The following is an 18,218-nucleotide window of genomic DNA, read 5'->3' on the forward strand; positions in this document are numbered from 1 at the left end:
AACGAATAACGAAAGCCGTTTGCCCCTCTCGAAACTGCAAGGGTTTCTTTCTTCTCTTCAAACCCCCAGACCTGGCACCTCTCCAGAAGCTCTGGAAGAAACGCCCTAGTTTACACGCTGGTGTTTTTCAGCTGATAACTCCTTTTTGGGCTTCACACTTTCTTGCAAGTTTGCTGATAAGGGGTGTGTGGGTGAGGCCGTGCAAAGCTAAAACAAAAAACCCTCCATGCCTGAGGGGACTCTAAACCAGTGAACTGGTTGGGATTTTCAGGTGCCCTCTTGTCCTCTCCCTCGGAGCAGGCACCAGACTTCTACATGGCCCTTTACCAGTGTACGAGCAGCAAGGTGCCCCAGGCAGGGCACACGATGGTGCCCAGCCTCCTGATCTTCAGCGCCGGCCTCCTGGGCAACCTGATCGCTCTCTTCATATTGTGGCTACACAAACTGCGCTTCAAGAACCGGGGCAGCTCCGTCTTCTACGTCTTGGTCACGGCTCTGACCATCACCGACCTGCTGGGGAAATGCCTGGTGAGCCCCATGGTGCTGGTCTCCTACGCTAAGAACCAGACCATGCTGGAGCTGACCGACAACCGAAGGCTGTGCGACCTCTTTGCCTTTTTCATGCTTTTCTTCGGCTTAAGCTCTATGCTCATCCTGTTGGCCATGGCTCTGGAGTGTTGGCTGTCTTTGGGCCACCCGTACCTCTATGGGAGGCTGGTCACCAAGAGGCTTGGACTTCTGACAGCGCCCGCAGTGTACGTCTTTAGCTGTCTGTTCTGTGGGATGCCCTTCCTGGGTTTCGGGACCTACGTGCAGTACTGCCCTGGCACTTGGTGCTTTATCAGAATGACTGAGCCTAGCGCCAGGGTCCTTGGCTTCTCCTTGATGTATGGCACGGTCATGGGGCTGCTGGTCCTAGTTGTGGTACTCTGCAACGTGAGTGTCATGAAACACCTACTCCGTATGTACCAGAGACAGAACAGAATGAACAGCATAAAACATGTAAAAGCAACGGAGAAAAGTAGCCGGCTGACCGACGTGAAAGCGATTGACCATTTTATTCTTTTAGCCCTCATGACTACCTTATTCGCTATTTGCTCTTTACCTCTCATAGTAAGTCCATGTCTTTTTTTTTTTTTTTTGTATTAAACCACAAGAAAGAGTTTTTTTTCCTTGTAATGATATTCAGCTGTGATGTGCATTAACAATTATAGCACTTAATAGCATTATATCCACCTAGCAAGGAACAGTGGAATTGCTGAACAATTTGAAACACTAAGGAGGGAAAGGACTTCAGTGGCTTAAGTCGGGTCTAGAGACAAGCTCGGACTAATGGCCTGCCATACTGCTTCACGAGTCCAGAAAAACCTCCTTTAATTGAGCATGTTATCAGCATATTTTTAAAAGCATTTTTTTTGCTATTTGTTTTGATTTAATTATTGACAATTTAAACGGCCCAAATAAATTGAAACCTCCCAGGCACTTTTCTGAGACAAGACTGCAACGCTCAACAGCTGTTTCACGCTAGCTTTACCGGGAGTGTTTTTTCATTTGCGCAGCACTAACGGTACCTACCTACCCCTGTTGAGCGTTGCAGTCTTGTCTCAGATAAGTGCCTGGGAGATTTCAATTTATTTTGACAGTTTAAACTGTCAATAATTAAAACAACTAGCAAAAATGCTTTTAAAAATATGCTGATAATATCCTCAATTAAAGGAGGTTTTTCTGGACTCCTGAAGAAGTATGGCAGGTCATTAGTCCGAGCTTATCTCTAGACCTGACTTAAGCCACTGAAGTCCTTTTCCTTCTTATTGTTTCAAATTGTTCAGCAGTTCCACTGTTACTTGCTAGTTGGGTATAGTGGCATTGGTTGAAGAGCAAGTAGAGTTGTGTAGCATTGAATAGCATGCCATCTATTTGTTAAGTCGCTGCTCAGGGTGTCTTCTCAGTGGCTGGGCTTTTTTTGTGGGGGTGGGGCAATCCCGTACTGAAAGTTAAAGTTGAAGGAGGATATTCAGCCAGACTCTTTTTCTGAAATGTGTAGCCTCTATTCGTAGGTAACACATTTAAGGTTGAAGATCTGAACAGGTACAGAAAAGAAGACCCAGGTCGACAACTGTATCCCCCTACAAGTTATATGGCCAAGTGTTATGCCAACGAAAATTTAAATTTTACAGTGTTCTGTAAATGAAAGATGTGCTCTAGAACTTTTTCTGTCATTTTCATTCCAAGAACAGCCATACAATGGCCAGATTACTAAAAGCAGTTCCTTTTTTTTTTTTTTTTTTAATTTATGGTCGCTAATATTATTTAAACATTGAAGTAGAACTAGCGAGTTTTCAAAGAGGGGTAGAAATGTAAAAAGAAAAAAATGCAATAAGAAAACTTCAATAATCCCATAAGCAAGGAGAGATTCTAAGACAAAACCCCAAGAGCATGGAAATCTTAAACTATCTACGGTCAATAACCTAGCTGTTAATATAGAAAATTGAACATAAATACTTGACAGCTCATGCACACTAGGCTGTGTCCAAGTTCTGAACAGCTGCATTTATACAGATTCCAAAATCAAGGAAAGCTCTTAAGGGGTAAATCTCTTCAGCACAATGTAAAACAGGAATCAACCTCACTCCTACCTCAGGTTAGGTTGAGAGGAGGGTGGCACTCAGATAATCTACAATACTTACATTGTGCCAGAGAGAGCCTCCTGCAGTAAATAACAGGTGACCACAGGCAAAGTTTGAAGGGATGGAGGGGGGGGGGGGGGTAGGTGTTGCTCTCAAATGTTTCAAAGTGTTGGTGCTGAATAGTCTCCCCCCCCCCCCCCATTGCTAATATGATCTACCTACTCCTCCCCCCCCCCTCCCAAATTAAGCAGGGAAACTACAAAGAGCACTTTGAATTCTTTTTAATCAGGCTGGTGGCACCAATACAATTGGGGCAATTTATCTTTCCACTTTTTTTGGTCTCTGATTGGCTTTGTTGATAATGGAGGATCTTCTCTTTCCTAACAGAATAGTCACTTGGTATCAACTCTTCTATTACTAATGTTATTCTCCTGCTTTTCTTGTTTTCCACAATGTGCTTTTTTTTTTTTTTTTTTTTTTTTGCATCTAGCTGCTTGTGTCAGAGACTTAAGTACTTAAGTGCATAAGTATTGCCATACTGGGAAAGAACAAAAAGATCCATCAAACCCAGCATCCTGTTTCCAACAGTGGCCAATCCAGATCACAAATACCTGGCAAGATCCCGAAAAGTACGAAACATTTTATACTGCTTATCCCAGAAATAGTGGATTTTCCCCAAGTCCATTTAATAACGGTCTATGGACTTTTTCCTTTAGGAAGCCGTCCAAACCTTTTTTAAACTTTGCTAAGCTAACCGCTTTTACCACATTCTCTGGCAACGAATTCCAGAGTTTAATTACACGTTGATTGAAGAAACATTTTCTCCGATTCATTTTAAATTTACTACATTGTAGCTTCATCGCATGCCCCCTAGTCCTAGTATTTTTGGAAAGAGTAAACAAGCGATTCATGTCTACCCGTTCCACTTCACTCATTATTTTATAGACCTCTATCATATCTCTCCTCAGCCGCCTTTTCTCCAAGCAGAAGAGCCCTAGCTGCTTTAGCCTTTCCTCATAGGGAAATTGTCCCATCCCCTTTATCACTTTCGTCGCCCTTCCCAGTGTTTTCCCGGCACAACTATGTCATTGTGTGCAGGTTTTCTGCCATCAGCATGTCATACCCAGCTCACAATTTGTGACTTTTCAGCTCAGTGTTACTGAGTCTGCATTTGTCTGGTTTGCAAATTCTGTTGCTTCTTTCTCTCCTTATGTTGGTGAGTTCTTAGTCATTCTTTCCTTGCATCAGAACGTTTTGTCTAAGCTTAAGAATGAAAACCTGTAGCCATTTGCGTTCATACTTCAGCACACTGTTCCCTCTAAGCTGAGCAGGTCATCCAACTACATTGCTGCCAGTGGTGCTTCGGTATTGTGTTTTCAATTGCTGGGAGCAGGCAGGTTCCCTGGAGTCCTGCACTATTGGAAATGTGAGTGAAACAGCACCCCCCACTGGCAGGCGGAGGACTCTTGCTCAGCTTAGTGGGAACAGTGCTTCAGCACTTTTTTGGGAATTAGGGCTGTTGATGCTGTTGTATACCAAAGTTTCAAAAAAGAAAATAGAGCTGTTTATGACAAATTGCTGGGTGTGCAATAATGAAACTTGGCTCACAAATACACCTATGATAGAGCTATAAAATGATCATGCATCCGAGATGTAGAGTGATAAATTTTCATTGCAAGCTTCACATAATAAAGGTACTTCAAATCTTCACATGGACAAAATCATTGGTATTATCACATGTTACCTATTGTAGTGCCATTTATGCAGGCTGCAAAGAATCGTCATTTAAAAAAAAAACTATAAACAGCTCAAAACACCACAGCCAGAATAGTTTTTAAGGCTACCCAGTTTGCGAAATCATCTCCCCTGCTTGTGAAATTACATTGGCTCCTAATTAAACCCAAAATAGCCTTCAAACTCTGAACTTGTGTTTCAAACTTTATACGGTTTAACCCACGATGATATGCAACCATTGATTGATCTCCCCCTATGTAATGCTCTTCCAGGATCTAGAGACTATTTAACCCTCCATTACCCTAGTTGCAAAAAAGTGAGCTATAAGTCAGTTTTTACGTCAGGTTTCCATACCAATGTTCCACCAAGTGGTGGAATTCCCTCTTGAAACTAATCAGGCGGTAGCCTAATTATTTGAAATTCAGGAAGATCCTCAAAGTCTTTCTATTCAAGAAATTTCTCAGTAATGAACTCTTTCAATAACTTATGCTAAACATTATAAACACTATTAATCATTCTGCTTTTCGCTCTGTTTTACTTCTTATACCAATCTCTTTTGTAACTTTCATCTGATATCTACTTATAATTCTTATCAAAACTATATATGATGTCATTTACTGTTTTATCTGCTTCATTATTAACTTTATACAACTCAAGTTCCTTTTTGGTACTGTTAATTCAATGATCTGTTAGCCACATATGAGCTTGATCTGTTTGGGAAAATGTGAGATAGAAATGATATAAATAAATAGCACCGATAAATGTGAATACTAAGAACATTCTGGTCAATATCCAAGGCAATTTAAGCGGACAGGAGCCTGAGTGGGGATATTTATTAACACTTAGCCAGCCAGTGCCATTGAATATCCATACACACTGCCCAACAAAAAAGTGGGAAGGTCTGGGTGACACTGGGGGTGGTATTGGGGAGGAGCTGGGGGTTATGCAGGTGCCGGCAATATTCAGTGCCAGCACCTGCATAGCTAAATGGGTAAATTTAGTACAGCTCAAAAGCTCTCATAACTTCACCCACTTAGCTATGCAGGCTCCTGCTTCCCTGGTGGTCTTAGTGGAGTCATTGGGGGGCAGGAGCAAAGCCCCCTTGCAGCTACACTTGCAGAATGACTGCTGTGACCTCTTGCGGCAGCTCACAGTACTCCATGTAGTACTGCAAGCTGCCACAAGGGGTCACGGCAGCCATTCTGCAGGTCTAGCCACAAGGGGCAGGAGTGAGAGGGTGTTCTACAGCAGTGTTTCTCAAGTGCGGTCCTGGAGTACCCCTTGCCAGTCAGGTTTTCAGGATATCTACAATGAATATGCATGAGAGATTTGCATATAATAGTGGCAGTGTATGAAAATCAAGTTCATGCATATTCATTGTGGATATCCTGAAAACCTGACTGGCAAGAGGTACTCCAGGACTGGACTTGAAAAACACTGTTCTACAGCTTCAAACAGGCTTAGGGTTCCCTGTAGAATGGGACCCCTAGCAGTTGTTCTGTTTGCACCCTCCTCCCCAACGCTGGCTCTGTTTGTACTGGATTATTGTACCTTCTTCTGCTCTTAGGTATTTATATGCCCTTCCCCGCTCATGCTCTTTTTGTATTATATCCTTCTGACTGGGAGACCTTTTCAGTTTTCCTCCATTTTCCACTGTGAAAGGTTGATTTTGCCCATTTGTCCAGACCAAAATGAATTCTGACTCCTTGATCTTGTTGTGTCACAGGAAAAGTACAGCTTCAAATTATCCTCTTGTTTGGGTTCAAAGAATCTACATCCATCCAAGTTCAAATAAATAAATATCTACTTCCTTAAAGATTTACTATATACATATGTCCTGCAAGTCAAGGCAGGAGAATGATGCACAAGGGCCACTTGACCTGTCTGTAAACAGTTTGGTTGTCTCCGTTCTTTTCAGAACAGAAGAAGAGAACTTCTAGAAGTAAATTACTTGTTTCATTTGTGTTCCTCCAAGATAGGGAGGCTTGTTATGATTATATTTTCGCATGTCTGGAGTGAAGTTTCTTGGGAATAAGATTCAAATCTTTCCAGATGGAAAAATTATTGGCAATGCATTAACACATGTTATTGCTGGTGCTCATTTTCATCTTTGTTTTCCTTGTAAATGCGTGATTTGAGAGAGAGAGCATGCCAGAATTTTGTGATAACATTAAGTGTGTTTCCTCCTGCCAGATTGCAGGATTCATTTTCACATGGATAAAATATTTTCTCTTCATATACAGATGCATGTAATCCCTTGCCACTTGTTTACCATAATTCTGATACTACAGATTGTATTTTCTTGTTACTATGTAAGCCGCATTGAGCCTGCGATGAGCGGGAAAGCACAGGGTACAAATGTAATAAATTAATTTTAAAAAATCTTATTCGGAGCAATGGTCGAACAAGATGGCGTCCAGGGAGGATGTTAGTCGCTGAGCTCCTGATACCTGCTAAGCTTTCGGTGGAATTCAGCCTTACCCGATGACATCATGGGGAAAAGGAAGGGGAAAACGGGGTTGCAAGCCTCCTCTGCTCCCATGTGCTCCACTCCCCGTCAGCCAACGCTTGAGAGTTTTGGAGTACAGCGACTTGAGCCGCAGACGCCTACGAAGGTCAGTTCCGACGGTGGTACGCTGGACTGCAGTACCGAAGGGGCTTCGCTAAGTCTGCATTCAGTTGCTGTGCCTCTACGACCCGGAAGCATTATACCTGTAGCGGGATTACAGCTTGCTGAGCTGACCGGTAAGTCAAGCCTCCAAGCAGTCACAGGAAGACCCGCAACAGTGGCGACCCTAGCGGCGATTGCTACCTGGAAAGGTGGGGTGGAAAACCCTACCTCCGCCAGAGGATCGGGGCTGGCTTCCGTGGATATACGTGAAGCTGTAAAACCAACAGCAATTACTCTTGAGAGCCTATGGGACGCCATTCAGGCCATGAACAGGAACCTAGTCCAGGTAACGGATATATTAAAAGAAGATTTGTGTTCTCTTAAAACATCACAAACTCTTGTCACTTCTCAAGCTCAAAAAAATGAAGAGAAGATAGGGACTTTGGACAAGGAAGTTAAAGCCTTGCATAATTTAACAAGTCTAATGATGAAAGATAAAGAAATTCTGGTTAAAAAAGTTGAATACCTATACAACCAGGCTAGAAGAAACAATTTAAGACTTCTCAATTTTTCTAAAGTTCCTTTAATACCTCCAGTAGACATGTTTAAGAGATACTTGGGAGAGGTCTTGAATATGCCTAAAGAAGCCTTTCCACCAGTTGTCAAGGCACAATATATTTTTGGTGCAAAACCAGCTTTACCAGAACCATTACCTGACTTAAATGTAACGGCTTTTCTGGAGAATTCTTTGCAGATAGTAACACAAAGATTGACTTTGTTAGTTTCCTTCGCTTTTGAAGTTGATAGGAATAATGTTTTTCGATTGTACTTTAAAAATATGCAAGCCAGTTTCTTTGGTGAGAAAATACAAATTTACCCAGATTTAAACAGGGGATCCCCAGAAAAGAAGGCGAGAGTTCTTGGCCTTAAAACCAAGGACTCTCGCCTTGGGTGGAATGTACATCTTGAAATATCCCTGTAGATGTCTAATAACAATTAATAATATTAGTTATGGGTTCTTGGATCCAAGGAAATTGGCTGAATTTATAAAAGCCAAGGAAAAGGGAAATGTTCAAGCCTGAATGAGCACATAGGATAGGATACTGTTTGTACCTTCTAGTGGGCGAATAACGCTCTCCACTCTGATTGATGATTTGATTTCTTTCTTCTATATTTTCTTATATCTTGTTCCATAATTATGGTGGTCAATATGTATAAATTCTTTTTCCTTCTCACCATTTTTTATGTTGCTGTGAGAAATGTTGAGATGATATATTTTCCTTAATTGTTTATCCTAAATCCTACATCTATAGTGATATGAATGTATTGTTGTGAAAATTATAAATAAATAAATCTTATTCAATTGCATGGTTTCTTAAACTCTCTGTAAGAACTTTCCAGATTTGAGTGGTAAATAGGGGATAAATATATAAGAAGATGTGTGTTCCTGGCATTTTCTTTTTTTTTTTTTTTTGTAAATAAGTCATTCATGGATTTACCTATATTATGGACTATATTCCTGCCCTATGTAAAAGTTTGATGAACGGATAGTTTTTTTGCTTTTTATATTATTATTAGGGTATGAATATTTCAATGCAAAGGTTGGTTTTTTTGTAAGAATATAAAAGTCTCTTTTACTAAACCTCGCTAGTGAATCCCGTGCGGCAAATGTGATGCAGCCCATTCAGATTGAATGGGCTGCTGTGTATCTGCCGCACTGGGAATGGCTAGAGCAGTTTAGTAAAAAAGGCCTTAAGATTGCTAATAAAAATAAAGTGGAAAAAAAGAATATATATCTGCTTTCTTAATATTTAAACAAACATAGGAATCTACAAAACATGTCTGTCTTAGGAAGTACAGAGGCAGAATTAAAATTTGGTGGTATTCACAGGTGGAAGGAATTTAGCAAAAAGGTGACCTTAATGTATTCCTAAAGAATCAATGTCTCCAAATTGTGCATTCCCTACCAGCAATGAGCCTTATTCCTAAGCCAGGACATGTGGAGTACGATTTCAGTCTCGTAAATTTACTGGTAAGTAGTATTTTGCATTATGCCAAACAGAACTTCCTTCTGGAGTTCCTAAGATGTAAGGTGTATAGGCAGCCTATCCAGATGTGTTTGAAAATTCCTTTTAATCAAGCCTGTGGCACCCAAAATGTATCTTTCTGCCATATTTTTCTTGATCTCTGACTGCATTTTTTGGTACTTGATCTTTTCTCTCCATATGATTCACAGAGTAATTACTTGGCACTGACACACAATGCCAATCTGACGTTTTCTTTTTTTTTACCACTGGATCTGATTTTTTTGCATCTAGCATTTTACTGGTCAAGATGGGGATTTCCTTGGTCATCATAACTTCTTCATTTCATTCTCTTAAGGGCCCTTTTACAAAGGCATGCTGAAAAATGGCCTGCAGTAGTGTAGATGCGTGTTTTTGGGCAGATGCAGAATCATTTTTCAGTGCACCTGTAAAAAGAAATGCCTTTTAAAAAAACTTTTTGCCGAAAATGGATGTGTGGCAAAATGAAAATTGGCGCGTGTCCATTTTGGCTCTGAGATCTTACCACCAGCCATTGACCTAGCGGTGAGGTCTCATGCATTAACCAGGTAGTAATGGTGTACATGCGTAGAATGATGATGATTACCGCCCGCATGCCAGAAAATAAAAATATTTTCTGGTGCACCTAGCATATGTGTGTCAAAAATGAAATTACCCCAAACACCACGCGGTAGCCGGGCAGTAACTCATAATTGATGCACGTTGGGTGCGTGTAGGCACCTATGCGGCTTAGTAAAAAGGCCCCTTAGGGTCATGATCTCAGTACTACTTTGGTACAGCAATGTTGTAATATTGACAAAGTTTCCAGTAGACAACACATACCATCTTATTGTGCCTTTTTTGTATAGAAATTTTCTGTCATCAGAATTGTGCACTCACTATAATAAACTTGGGTTCAAAATAATTTATCTTTTTTTATATATGCACTTTAAAAAAATACTATAAAGTGCTTTAAATTGTTTTAAATGTGCTCAGACCATACCGTTTACACCCATTATATCCCCAAGAGGAATATGTGGTGGTGTCACAATGGAACCATCATTGCACATATGATGTTCCACCTCCTAATATTTGTGTATGTACATACAGCTGAGCCCAAGTAGATCTTAATCACCGGTGTATGCGTATATCTATAATACATATGTATAGGTCATAAACTACTCACATTAAATACTGTTAGACTTGAGCTCAAACCCCCGCCCATAAATTATGGTGCATTCCATATTACCATCTGATACATGGATAATAAAACATACAATTCAACATTTGTTTGAACCTAAAGGAGGTATATGTTAATTCATGACACCCTGATCTCACTTCCCCCACATATCTTACATAAACCAACCCACAATGCGATATACACACACATTCACATAATTATTTCACTTCCCTTGGGGTATATTGTGCTTGTGCTTGTGCTTCATTAAAATCACATATCATTCATCCATTCCAATCTTGCCATCATAATAACTGCTCCCTTTAACTCTGGCCGAGTTTCAAAAGCCTTCATCAGAAAGGGAAAAATACTAATCCTTTAAACCAATTTACAGGCATCATAAATCCCCCGGGTGGGATCGCCTCTGGAACCCTTCCTCACTCCGCCAGAGTGGGTTGGTTTATGTAAGATATGTGGGGGAAGTGAGATCAGGGTGTCATGAATTAACATATACCTCCTTTAGGTTCAAACAAATGTTGAATTGTATGTGTTATTATCCATGTATCAGATGGTAATATGGAATGCACCATAATTTATGGGCGGGGGTTTGAGCTCAAGTCTAACAGTATTTAATGTGAGTAGTTTATGACCTATACATATGTATTATAGATATACGCATACACCGGTGATTAAGATCTACTTGGGCTCAGCTGTATGTACATACACAAATATTAGGAGGTGGAACATCATATATGCAATGATGGTTCCATTGTGACACCACCACATATTCCTCTTGGGGATATAATGGGTGTAAACGGTATGGTCTGAGCACATTTAAAACAATTTAAAGCACTTTATAGTATTTTTTTTAAAGTGCATATATAAAAAAAGATAAATTATTTTGAACCCAAGTTTATTATAGTGAGTTTATGGTTTAACTTGGTTTGTTGGATTTGTTCTTCCTGATTTTTTGTAATTTATCAGAATTGTGCAGCCAGCTATGAGACATACAATTGTTTCCATCGAAACGAAAGATGGCCGCCCATCTTGATTCGATAATACGGGTTTCCCCACCCCTTCACCAGGATGTCCTGCGAGGACGTCCTCAGGAAAACTTGGGCACCCCGTTTGATTATGCCCCTATTTGTAGACCAGAAGCCCATTATTAAATGGTCTACAGCTGCATCATAGAGCTGTCATGATAATCGGTTCCAGGAGGGAGATTTTAAGCCAATCCTGGATTGCAGACATCATCATCCTGATGCATTATGGGAGCTGAAGCACAGATTTCAATGGACGGAATTAGGGACCACAAATACCCCACTGCATTGGCTTCTAAGTTCAAAACCAGGACTGCCTTCTGGAACTGGGTAGCTTGGCAGCTATGGTATCACAGAGGGTTAGCCCCCTATCTTCATTTCTATTTATACTTGAAAATCAGGGAGTCAAAAGAACTAACAGGGAAAAAGAATACTGCATGAACCTTTTTTGCAGATGTCATGCTACTATTACTACTACCACTACTACTTATCATTTCTATAGTGCTACTAGACGTATGCAGTGCTGTACACTTGAACATGAAGAGACAGACCCCGCTTGACAGAGCTTACAATCTAATTAGGACAGACAAGCATGGCAAATAAGGGATAAGGGAATTACTAAGGTGGGAATGATAAAACATGGGTACTGAACAAGTGAGTAAGAGTTAGGAGTTAAAAGCAACATCAAAAAGGTGGGCTTTTAGCAGTGGTGTGCTGGTAAATTTTTAACAGGCTCTCTCCCTGGTCCAACTCTGCACCCCCCCTACCTCTGCACCCCCCCCCCCCCAAAAAAAAAAAAATTTTTTTTGCAGAGCTGGCTATACCCGGGGAGAGAGCGTGCTATCAAACAATCCTTACATCCAAATTTACCTTCTTTTAATGTAAAAAAAAAATCCTTTATCCTATGTCTTTTAAGACACTGCCTACCTGCTGGATAGTGATGACACAAGGAAAGCAAGTTTGGTCCAGTGCAGACTAACTCAAAATAACCTGACTGTTCCTTAGATGGGCACTAGTATTACCATAGTGAAAATTTGACCATACCATGACTCTGCGGTTATGCTCCACTAATAAGTTAAAAGATTGGATTTCTTGAAAGGATTATATAAACTTAGGATGCAGGACTATGGACACACACATACATGTATTTAGTCAATATCATAATTCTTCATGTACAGCCACAAAACAACCTTTTAGGGTGGATAGTGTTCACAATGAACTCCTTTTATTACCGACCAGACAGAGATAAGAGTTTTCAGTTTTGGCACAGTATAAGTTATCACAAGAACAAAATATAAGAAAACCAATATGGGCTGCATTAGGGGCTTATTTAGCCCATTTATGTATAAACAAAAGAAATCTGCAAGAAACAAAATATTTATTTTGACTAATAAAACCACTTCCCCCTGAAACATGTTCTAATCCATTTGTGTATCTAAAAGGTAAACTTCTACAAAACAGATGAAGATCTGATTATGGATCACCTTAAAAAGAGAGGATGAAACCTCTGTCCACGTGGGTGTTGTCTACAGACCCCCGACACAATTAGAGGAACTAGATAAAGATCTGAACGCAGATATTCAAAAATTGGGAAAGAAGAGAGAGGTTCTGTTGATGGGAGATTTCAATCTGCCGGATGTAGATTGGAAGGTTCCATCTGCGGAATCGGAAAGAAGTAGACAGATAGTGGATGCTTTTCAAAGTGCTCTGCTCAGACAAATGGTGATGGAACCCACGAGGGAGGGAGCAACGTTGGATGTGGTGCTCACAAATGGGGATAGTGTATCAAATGTCCAAGTGGGTGCCCACCTGGGCGGCAGTGATCATCAAACAGTTTGGTTCGATATGACGGCTGAAGTGGAGGGCGGCCACTCAAAACTCAAAGTCTTAGATTTCAAGCGTGCTGATTTTAGTAAAATGGGGGAATACCTGAGGAAGGAGCTGATTGCCTGGGAGAACGAACAAGAAGTGGAAGGACAGTGGTCCAGGCTAAAAGAAGCTATAAATAGAGCCACAAGCATTTATGTAAGGAGAGTAAATAAAAGCAAGAGAAAAAGGAAACCGATATGGTTCTCCAAGCAAGTGGCCGAGAAAATAAAGGCTAAGGAGTTGGCGTTCTTGAAATACACAAAAACTCAAGAAGCCGAACACGGAGAGGATTATCGGGGGAAACTGAAAGAAGCCAAGAGAGAGATACGTCTGGCGAAAGTGGAAGAAAAAATGGCTAGAAATGTAAGGAGGGGTGACAAAACTTTCTTCAGGTATATTAGTGAAAGGAGGAAGACAAATAAGGGAATTGTGAGACTGAAAGATGCTGCAAACCGCTATGTAGATAAAGATGAAGAAAAAGCAAATTTGCTAAATAGATACTTTTATGTTTTCACAGAAGAAAATCCTGGAGAAGGACCGCGATGGACTGGCAAAAGTACAAATTAAAATGGAGTAGATATAACACCGTTCACGGAAGAGAATGTGTATAAACAACTTGAAAAGCTACAGGTGGACAAAGCCGTGGGACCGGACGGGATCCACCCCAGGATAGTAAAGGAGCTCAGAGAGGTTCTCTTAAAGATTTGTTTAATAAATCATTGGAAACGGGAGAGGTTCCGTGGGATTGGAGAACGGCAGATGTGGTCCCTCTTCACAAAAGTGGTGATAGGGAAGAAGCTGGAAACTACAGGCCAGTAAGCCCACTTCAATTATTGGAAAAGTAATGGAAGCGATGCTGAAGGAAAGGATAGTGAATTTCCTGGAAGCCAATAAATTGCAAGATCCGAGACAACATGGTTTCACCAAAGGTAAATCATGCCAAACGAATCTCATTGAATTCTTTGACTGGGTGACTAGAGAATTAAATCAGGGATGTGCTATAGACGTAATCTACCTAGATTTCAGCAAAGCTTTTGACACGGTTCCCCACAGGAGGCTCTTGAACAAACTGGACGGGCTGAAGATAGGACCCAAAGTGGTGAACTGGATTAGGAACTGGTTGATGGACAGACGCCAGAGGGTGGTGGTAAATGAAATTCGCTTGGAGGAGGGAAAGGTGAGTAGTGGAGTGCCTCAGGGATCGGTGCTGGGACCGATTCTGTTCAATATATTTGTGAGTGACATTGCTGAAGGGTTAGAAGGTAAAGTTTGCCTTTTTGCAGATGATACTAAGATTTGTAACAGAGTGGACACCCGGGAGGGAGTGGAAAACATGAAAAAGGATGTGCTGAAGCTAGAAGAATGGGCTAAGGTTTGGCAATTAAAATTCAATGCAAAGAAATGCAAAGTGATGCACTTAGGGAGTAGAAATCCATGGGAGACGTATGTGTTAGGCGGTGAGAGTCTGATAGGTACCAACGGGGAGAGGGATCTTGGGGTGATAGTATTTAAGGATCTGAAGGCGACGAAACAGTGTGACAAGGCGGTGGCTGTAAGTAGAAGGTTGCTAGGCTGTATAGAGAGGGGAGTGACCAGCAGAAGAAAAGAAGTTTTAATGCCCCTGTATAAGTCGTTGATGAGGCCCCACCTGGAGTATTGCGTTCAGTTCTGGAGGCCATATCTTGCTAAGGATGTAAAAAGAATTGAAGCGGTGCAAAGAAAAGCTACGAGAATGGCATGGGATTTGCGTTACAAGACATATGAGAAGAGACTTGCGGACCTGAACATGTATACCCTGGAGGAAAGGAGAAACAGGGGTGATATGATACAGACGTTCAAATATCTGAAAGGTATTAATCCGCAAACGAACCTTTTACGGAGATGGGAAGGCGGTAGAACTAGAGGGCATGATATGAGATTGAAGGGGGGCAGACTCAAGAAAACTGTCAGGAAGTATTTTTTCACGGAGAGAGTGGTAGATGCTTGGAATGCTCTCCCACGGGAGGTGGTGGAGAGGAAAATGGTAACGGAATTCAAACATGCATGGGATAAACATAAAGGAATCCTGTTCCGAGGGAATGGATCCTCAGAAGCTTAGCTGAGATTGGGTGGCAGAGCCGGTGGTGGGAGGGGGGGCTGGTTGGAAGGCGGGGACAGTGCTGGGCAGACTTATACGGTCTGTGCCCGGAAAATGACAGATACAAATCAGGGTAAGGTATACACAAAAAGTAGCACATATGAGTTTATTTATTTTATTTATTTATTGCATTTGTATCCCACATTTTCCCACCTATTTGCAGGCTCAATGTGGCTTACAGAGTTTTGTTATGACATGTTCATTCCAGTATGTCAGATACAATTAGTATCTGTACACTTACAATTAGTAATGTACAATTACAATTAGTAATGTACAATTAGATTAAGTAAGGGAAAAGAGAAGGAAGGTGTTAAGCAGGATAGTGTAGAAGGTGGCCTTTAATAATTGGGTGGGTTGGTGAAGTAGTTTTGTAAAGTTATGGGTCCTCTTTGTAGGCCTTGTTGAAGAGGTGTGTCTTCAGAGATTTGCCAAAGTTAGTTATTTCATCAATGGATTTCAGGGCTGTAGGTAAAGCATTCCACAGCTGCCTGCTTATGTAGGAGAAGGTGATGGCGTGTGTCAGCTTGTATTTTAGTCCTTTGCAGCTGGGGAAGTGTAGATTGAGAAATTTGCAGGCTGATCTTAAGGCGTTTCTGGGAGGCAGGTCCACAAGGTTTAGCATGTGGATTGGGGCATCTGCGTGAATGATTTTGTCAACAATCGTGCAGATCTTGAATGCAATGCGTTCCTTGAGTGGGAGCCAGTGTAGTTTCTCTCTTAGGGGTTTTGCACTTTCTTATTTAGTTTTATCTTGTTGGGCAGACTGGATGGACTGTGCAGGTCTTTTTCTGCCGTCGTGTACTATGTTACTATGTTTTTTATGTTACTATCCAGCTCATAATCAAAAGTGATCGCCGGCCATTTCCCAACACAAATCGGGAGATGGCCGGCGATCTCGGAAAAGCGACGAAATCGGTATAATCGAAAGCTGCTTTTTTTGACAGCATCACCGCTTTCCCGTCGCCTCGCTGACGAAAGTTCAAAGGGGCGTGTCGGCGGCGAAGTGAAGGCGGGACATGGGCGGGTATGGGCGTTGCTACCAGATAGCCGGCTTTTGCCGATAACGGAAAAAAAATACGGCGTTAAGCAGTATTTCGCTGGGTTTACTTGGTCCTTTTATTTTCACGACCAAGCCTCAAAAAGGTGCCCAAACATGACCACCGGAAGGAAGCGGGGATGACCTCCCCGTACTCCCCCAGTGGTCACTAACACCCTCCCACCAAAGAAACCCCACTTTAAACACTTTTTTTCCCAGCCTGTATGCCAGCTTCAAATGCCGTACCCACCTCCATGACAGCAGAATGTGTTCTGTCCTCTGACAGCCTTTTCCTGCTTGTGATGTGGCTCTGGGGTGAGTGTGACACGTTTTCTGTTATTTGCACTGCAGAGTCACATCAGCAAATCATTGTGGTGGGTGTAGGTATTGGTAGTTGGTAGGCTCTACTCCCCTGGTGCTTTCCCCCTGCTTACTGGGTCAGATTGTGCCCTGTTTTGTTTCCTGTTGTAGTCCATGCGGTAGTGGCCATTTTTGTAAGCCCCACGTTAGAGAACGTAGTTTTTTCCTTGAATGGTGCTGAAAGAGGGCATTGTACACCATTGTGCCAGCTCTGACCTACTGCTAATCTTAGTACCAGGGGACTCTTTGCCAGTGGGGCACAACCTCTGATCTGTAGTTAACTGTGAGTAAACGTGGTTATTTCAAGAAAGGACTTTTTCAGAGAGATTAGTCTTCAGGTGTGAACTGGTGTGCCAAAGTTATACAGCAGCAATAAGTCCTAAAGGCTGTATGCAGGTCCCTGGAGCAGTTTTAGTGGGTGCAGTATATTTGTGGGTAGTGGGTTTTGGGGGGGGGGGGGTTGGGGGGCTCAGCTCCCAAAGTAAGGGAGCTATGCATGTGGGAGCTTTTCTGAAGTCCACCGTAGTGACCCCTAGGGAGCCCAGTTGGTGTCCTGGCATGTCAGGGGGGCCAGTGCACTAAAAATGCTGGCTCCTCCCACGGCCAAATGCCTTGGATTTGGCCAGGGTTTTGAGATGGCCGACATAACTTTCCATTATCGCTAAAAAATGAAGCCGCCCATCTCAAACCCTGGCCAAATCCAAGGCATTTGGCTGGCCGGAACCGTATTATCGAAACAAAAGATGGCCGGCCATCTTTTTCGAAAATACAGGTCTGGCCAGCTGTTTGTGGCACCGCCAAAATACATCGCCGGCGCCATTCGATTATTCCCCTTCACGTGTGCCCCAATGAAAGGAGAGTTTAATTCTACTTCCATTTAATTTCAATATATTCCATCAACTTTATAACACCAGGCTTCCCATGGTAGATTACAACAAAAACAGTTAAGACGAACCCATCAGGAAACAGGATATCCTCACTGAAATTTGGCCATTCATGCCCATTGCCATGGCCCTCTTTCTCTCCCATGCAGAGTAGTGTTCTATCTTGCCCACCTTCCTTTTCACATTTTATGATCCCCCCCTGGCAGCAGCTTGCTGCTCTTGTCAAACTAGCACTAGTAGCAGCAGAAAATGCAATGAAAAATGTTTTTTAAGTCTATTTAAATAAATATTAGATCGCCGCGGGGCCTAATTACCTGGCTGGAATGGAAGTGAAGATCCAAGATTCTTCTGACGATGAGGACGATAGACTGGTGGCCGGCATTGGTGTGGAGGAGACAGAGTGCACTACTAGCAGTGCAGGAAGCAGAAGGCGCTACTAACTCGTGGCTGCAATGAAGAGTGCGGTGCACTGCGGTCAGCCGTGAGCTGGGACGGACAGAGGAGCCAAACACCTGCAGGAGCCGTTACAGAAGCAGGAAGGGCGCACTCAATGGCGCGCAGGGTGCCACATGGGGAGGAAGGTGTCGTGACGTTGACAGATGGGCGGGACTCGGAGATGAGAGAGCGAGAGGAGCCGCTGGGAGGAGACAAGTGAGCCGCAGAGGCAGATGTAACTTCAGGCGCTCGCCGGTGCAGCACGG

At 42.3% G+C, this 18,218-nt stretch overlaps 1 protein-coding gene across 1 annotated transcript in view; it reads left to right on the forward strand.

Moving 5' to 3' along the window:
- The first annotated feature begins 213 nt into the window (after positions 1 to 213).
- Positions 214 to 18,218, forward strand: part of LOC115477653 (prostaglandin D2 receptor-like) — a 68,494-nt gene continuing 50,489 nt past the window's right edge. The window contains exon 1 of the mRNA XM_030214673.1: positions 214 to 1,113. Coding sequence (XP_030070533.1) covers positions 316 to 1,113 — 798 coding nt within the window. The 5' untranslated portion in view covers positions 214 to 315. The remainder of the gene's footprint in view (positions 1,114 to 18,218) is intronic.

Source organism: Microcaecilia unicolor, chromosome 9 (genome assembly GCF_901765095.1).
Source record: "Microcaecilia unicolor chromosome 9, aMicUni1.1, whole genome shotgun sequence".
Lineage (NCBI taxonomy): Eukaryota > Metazoa > Chordata > Amphibia > Gymnophiona > Siphonopidae > Microcaecilia > Microcaecilia unicolor.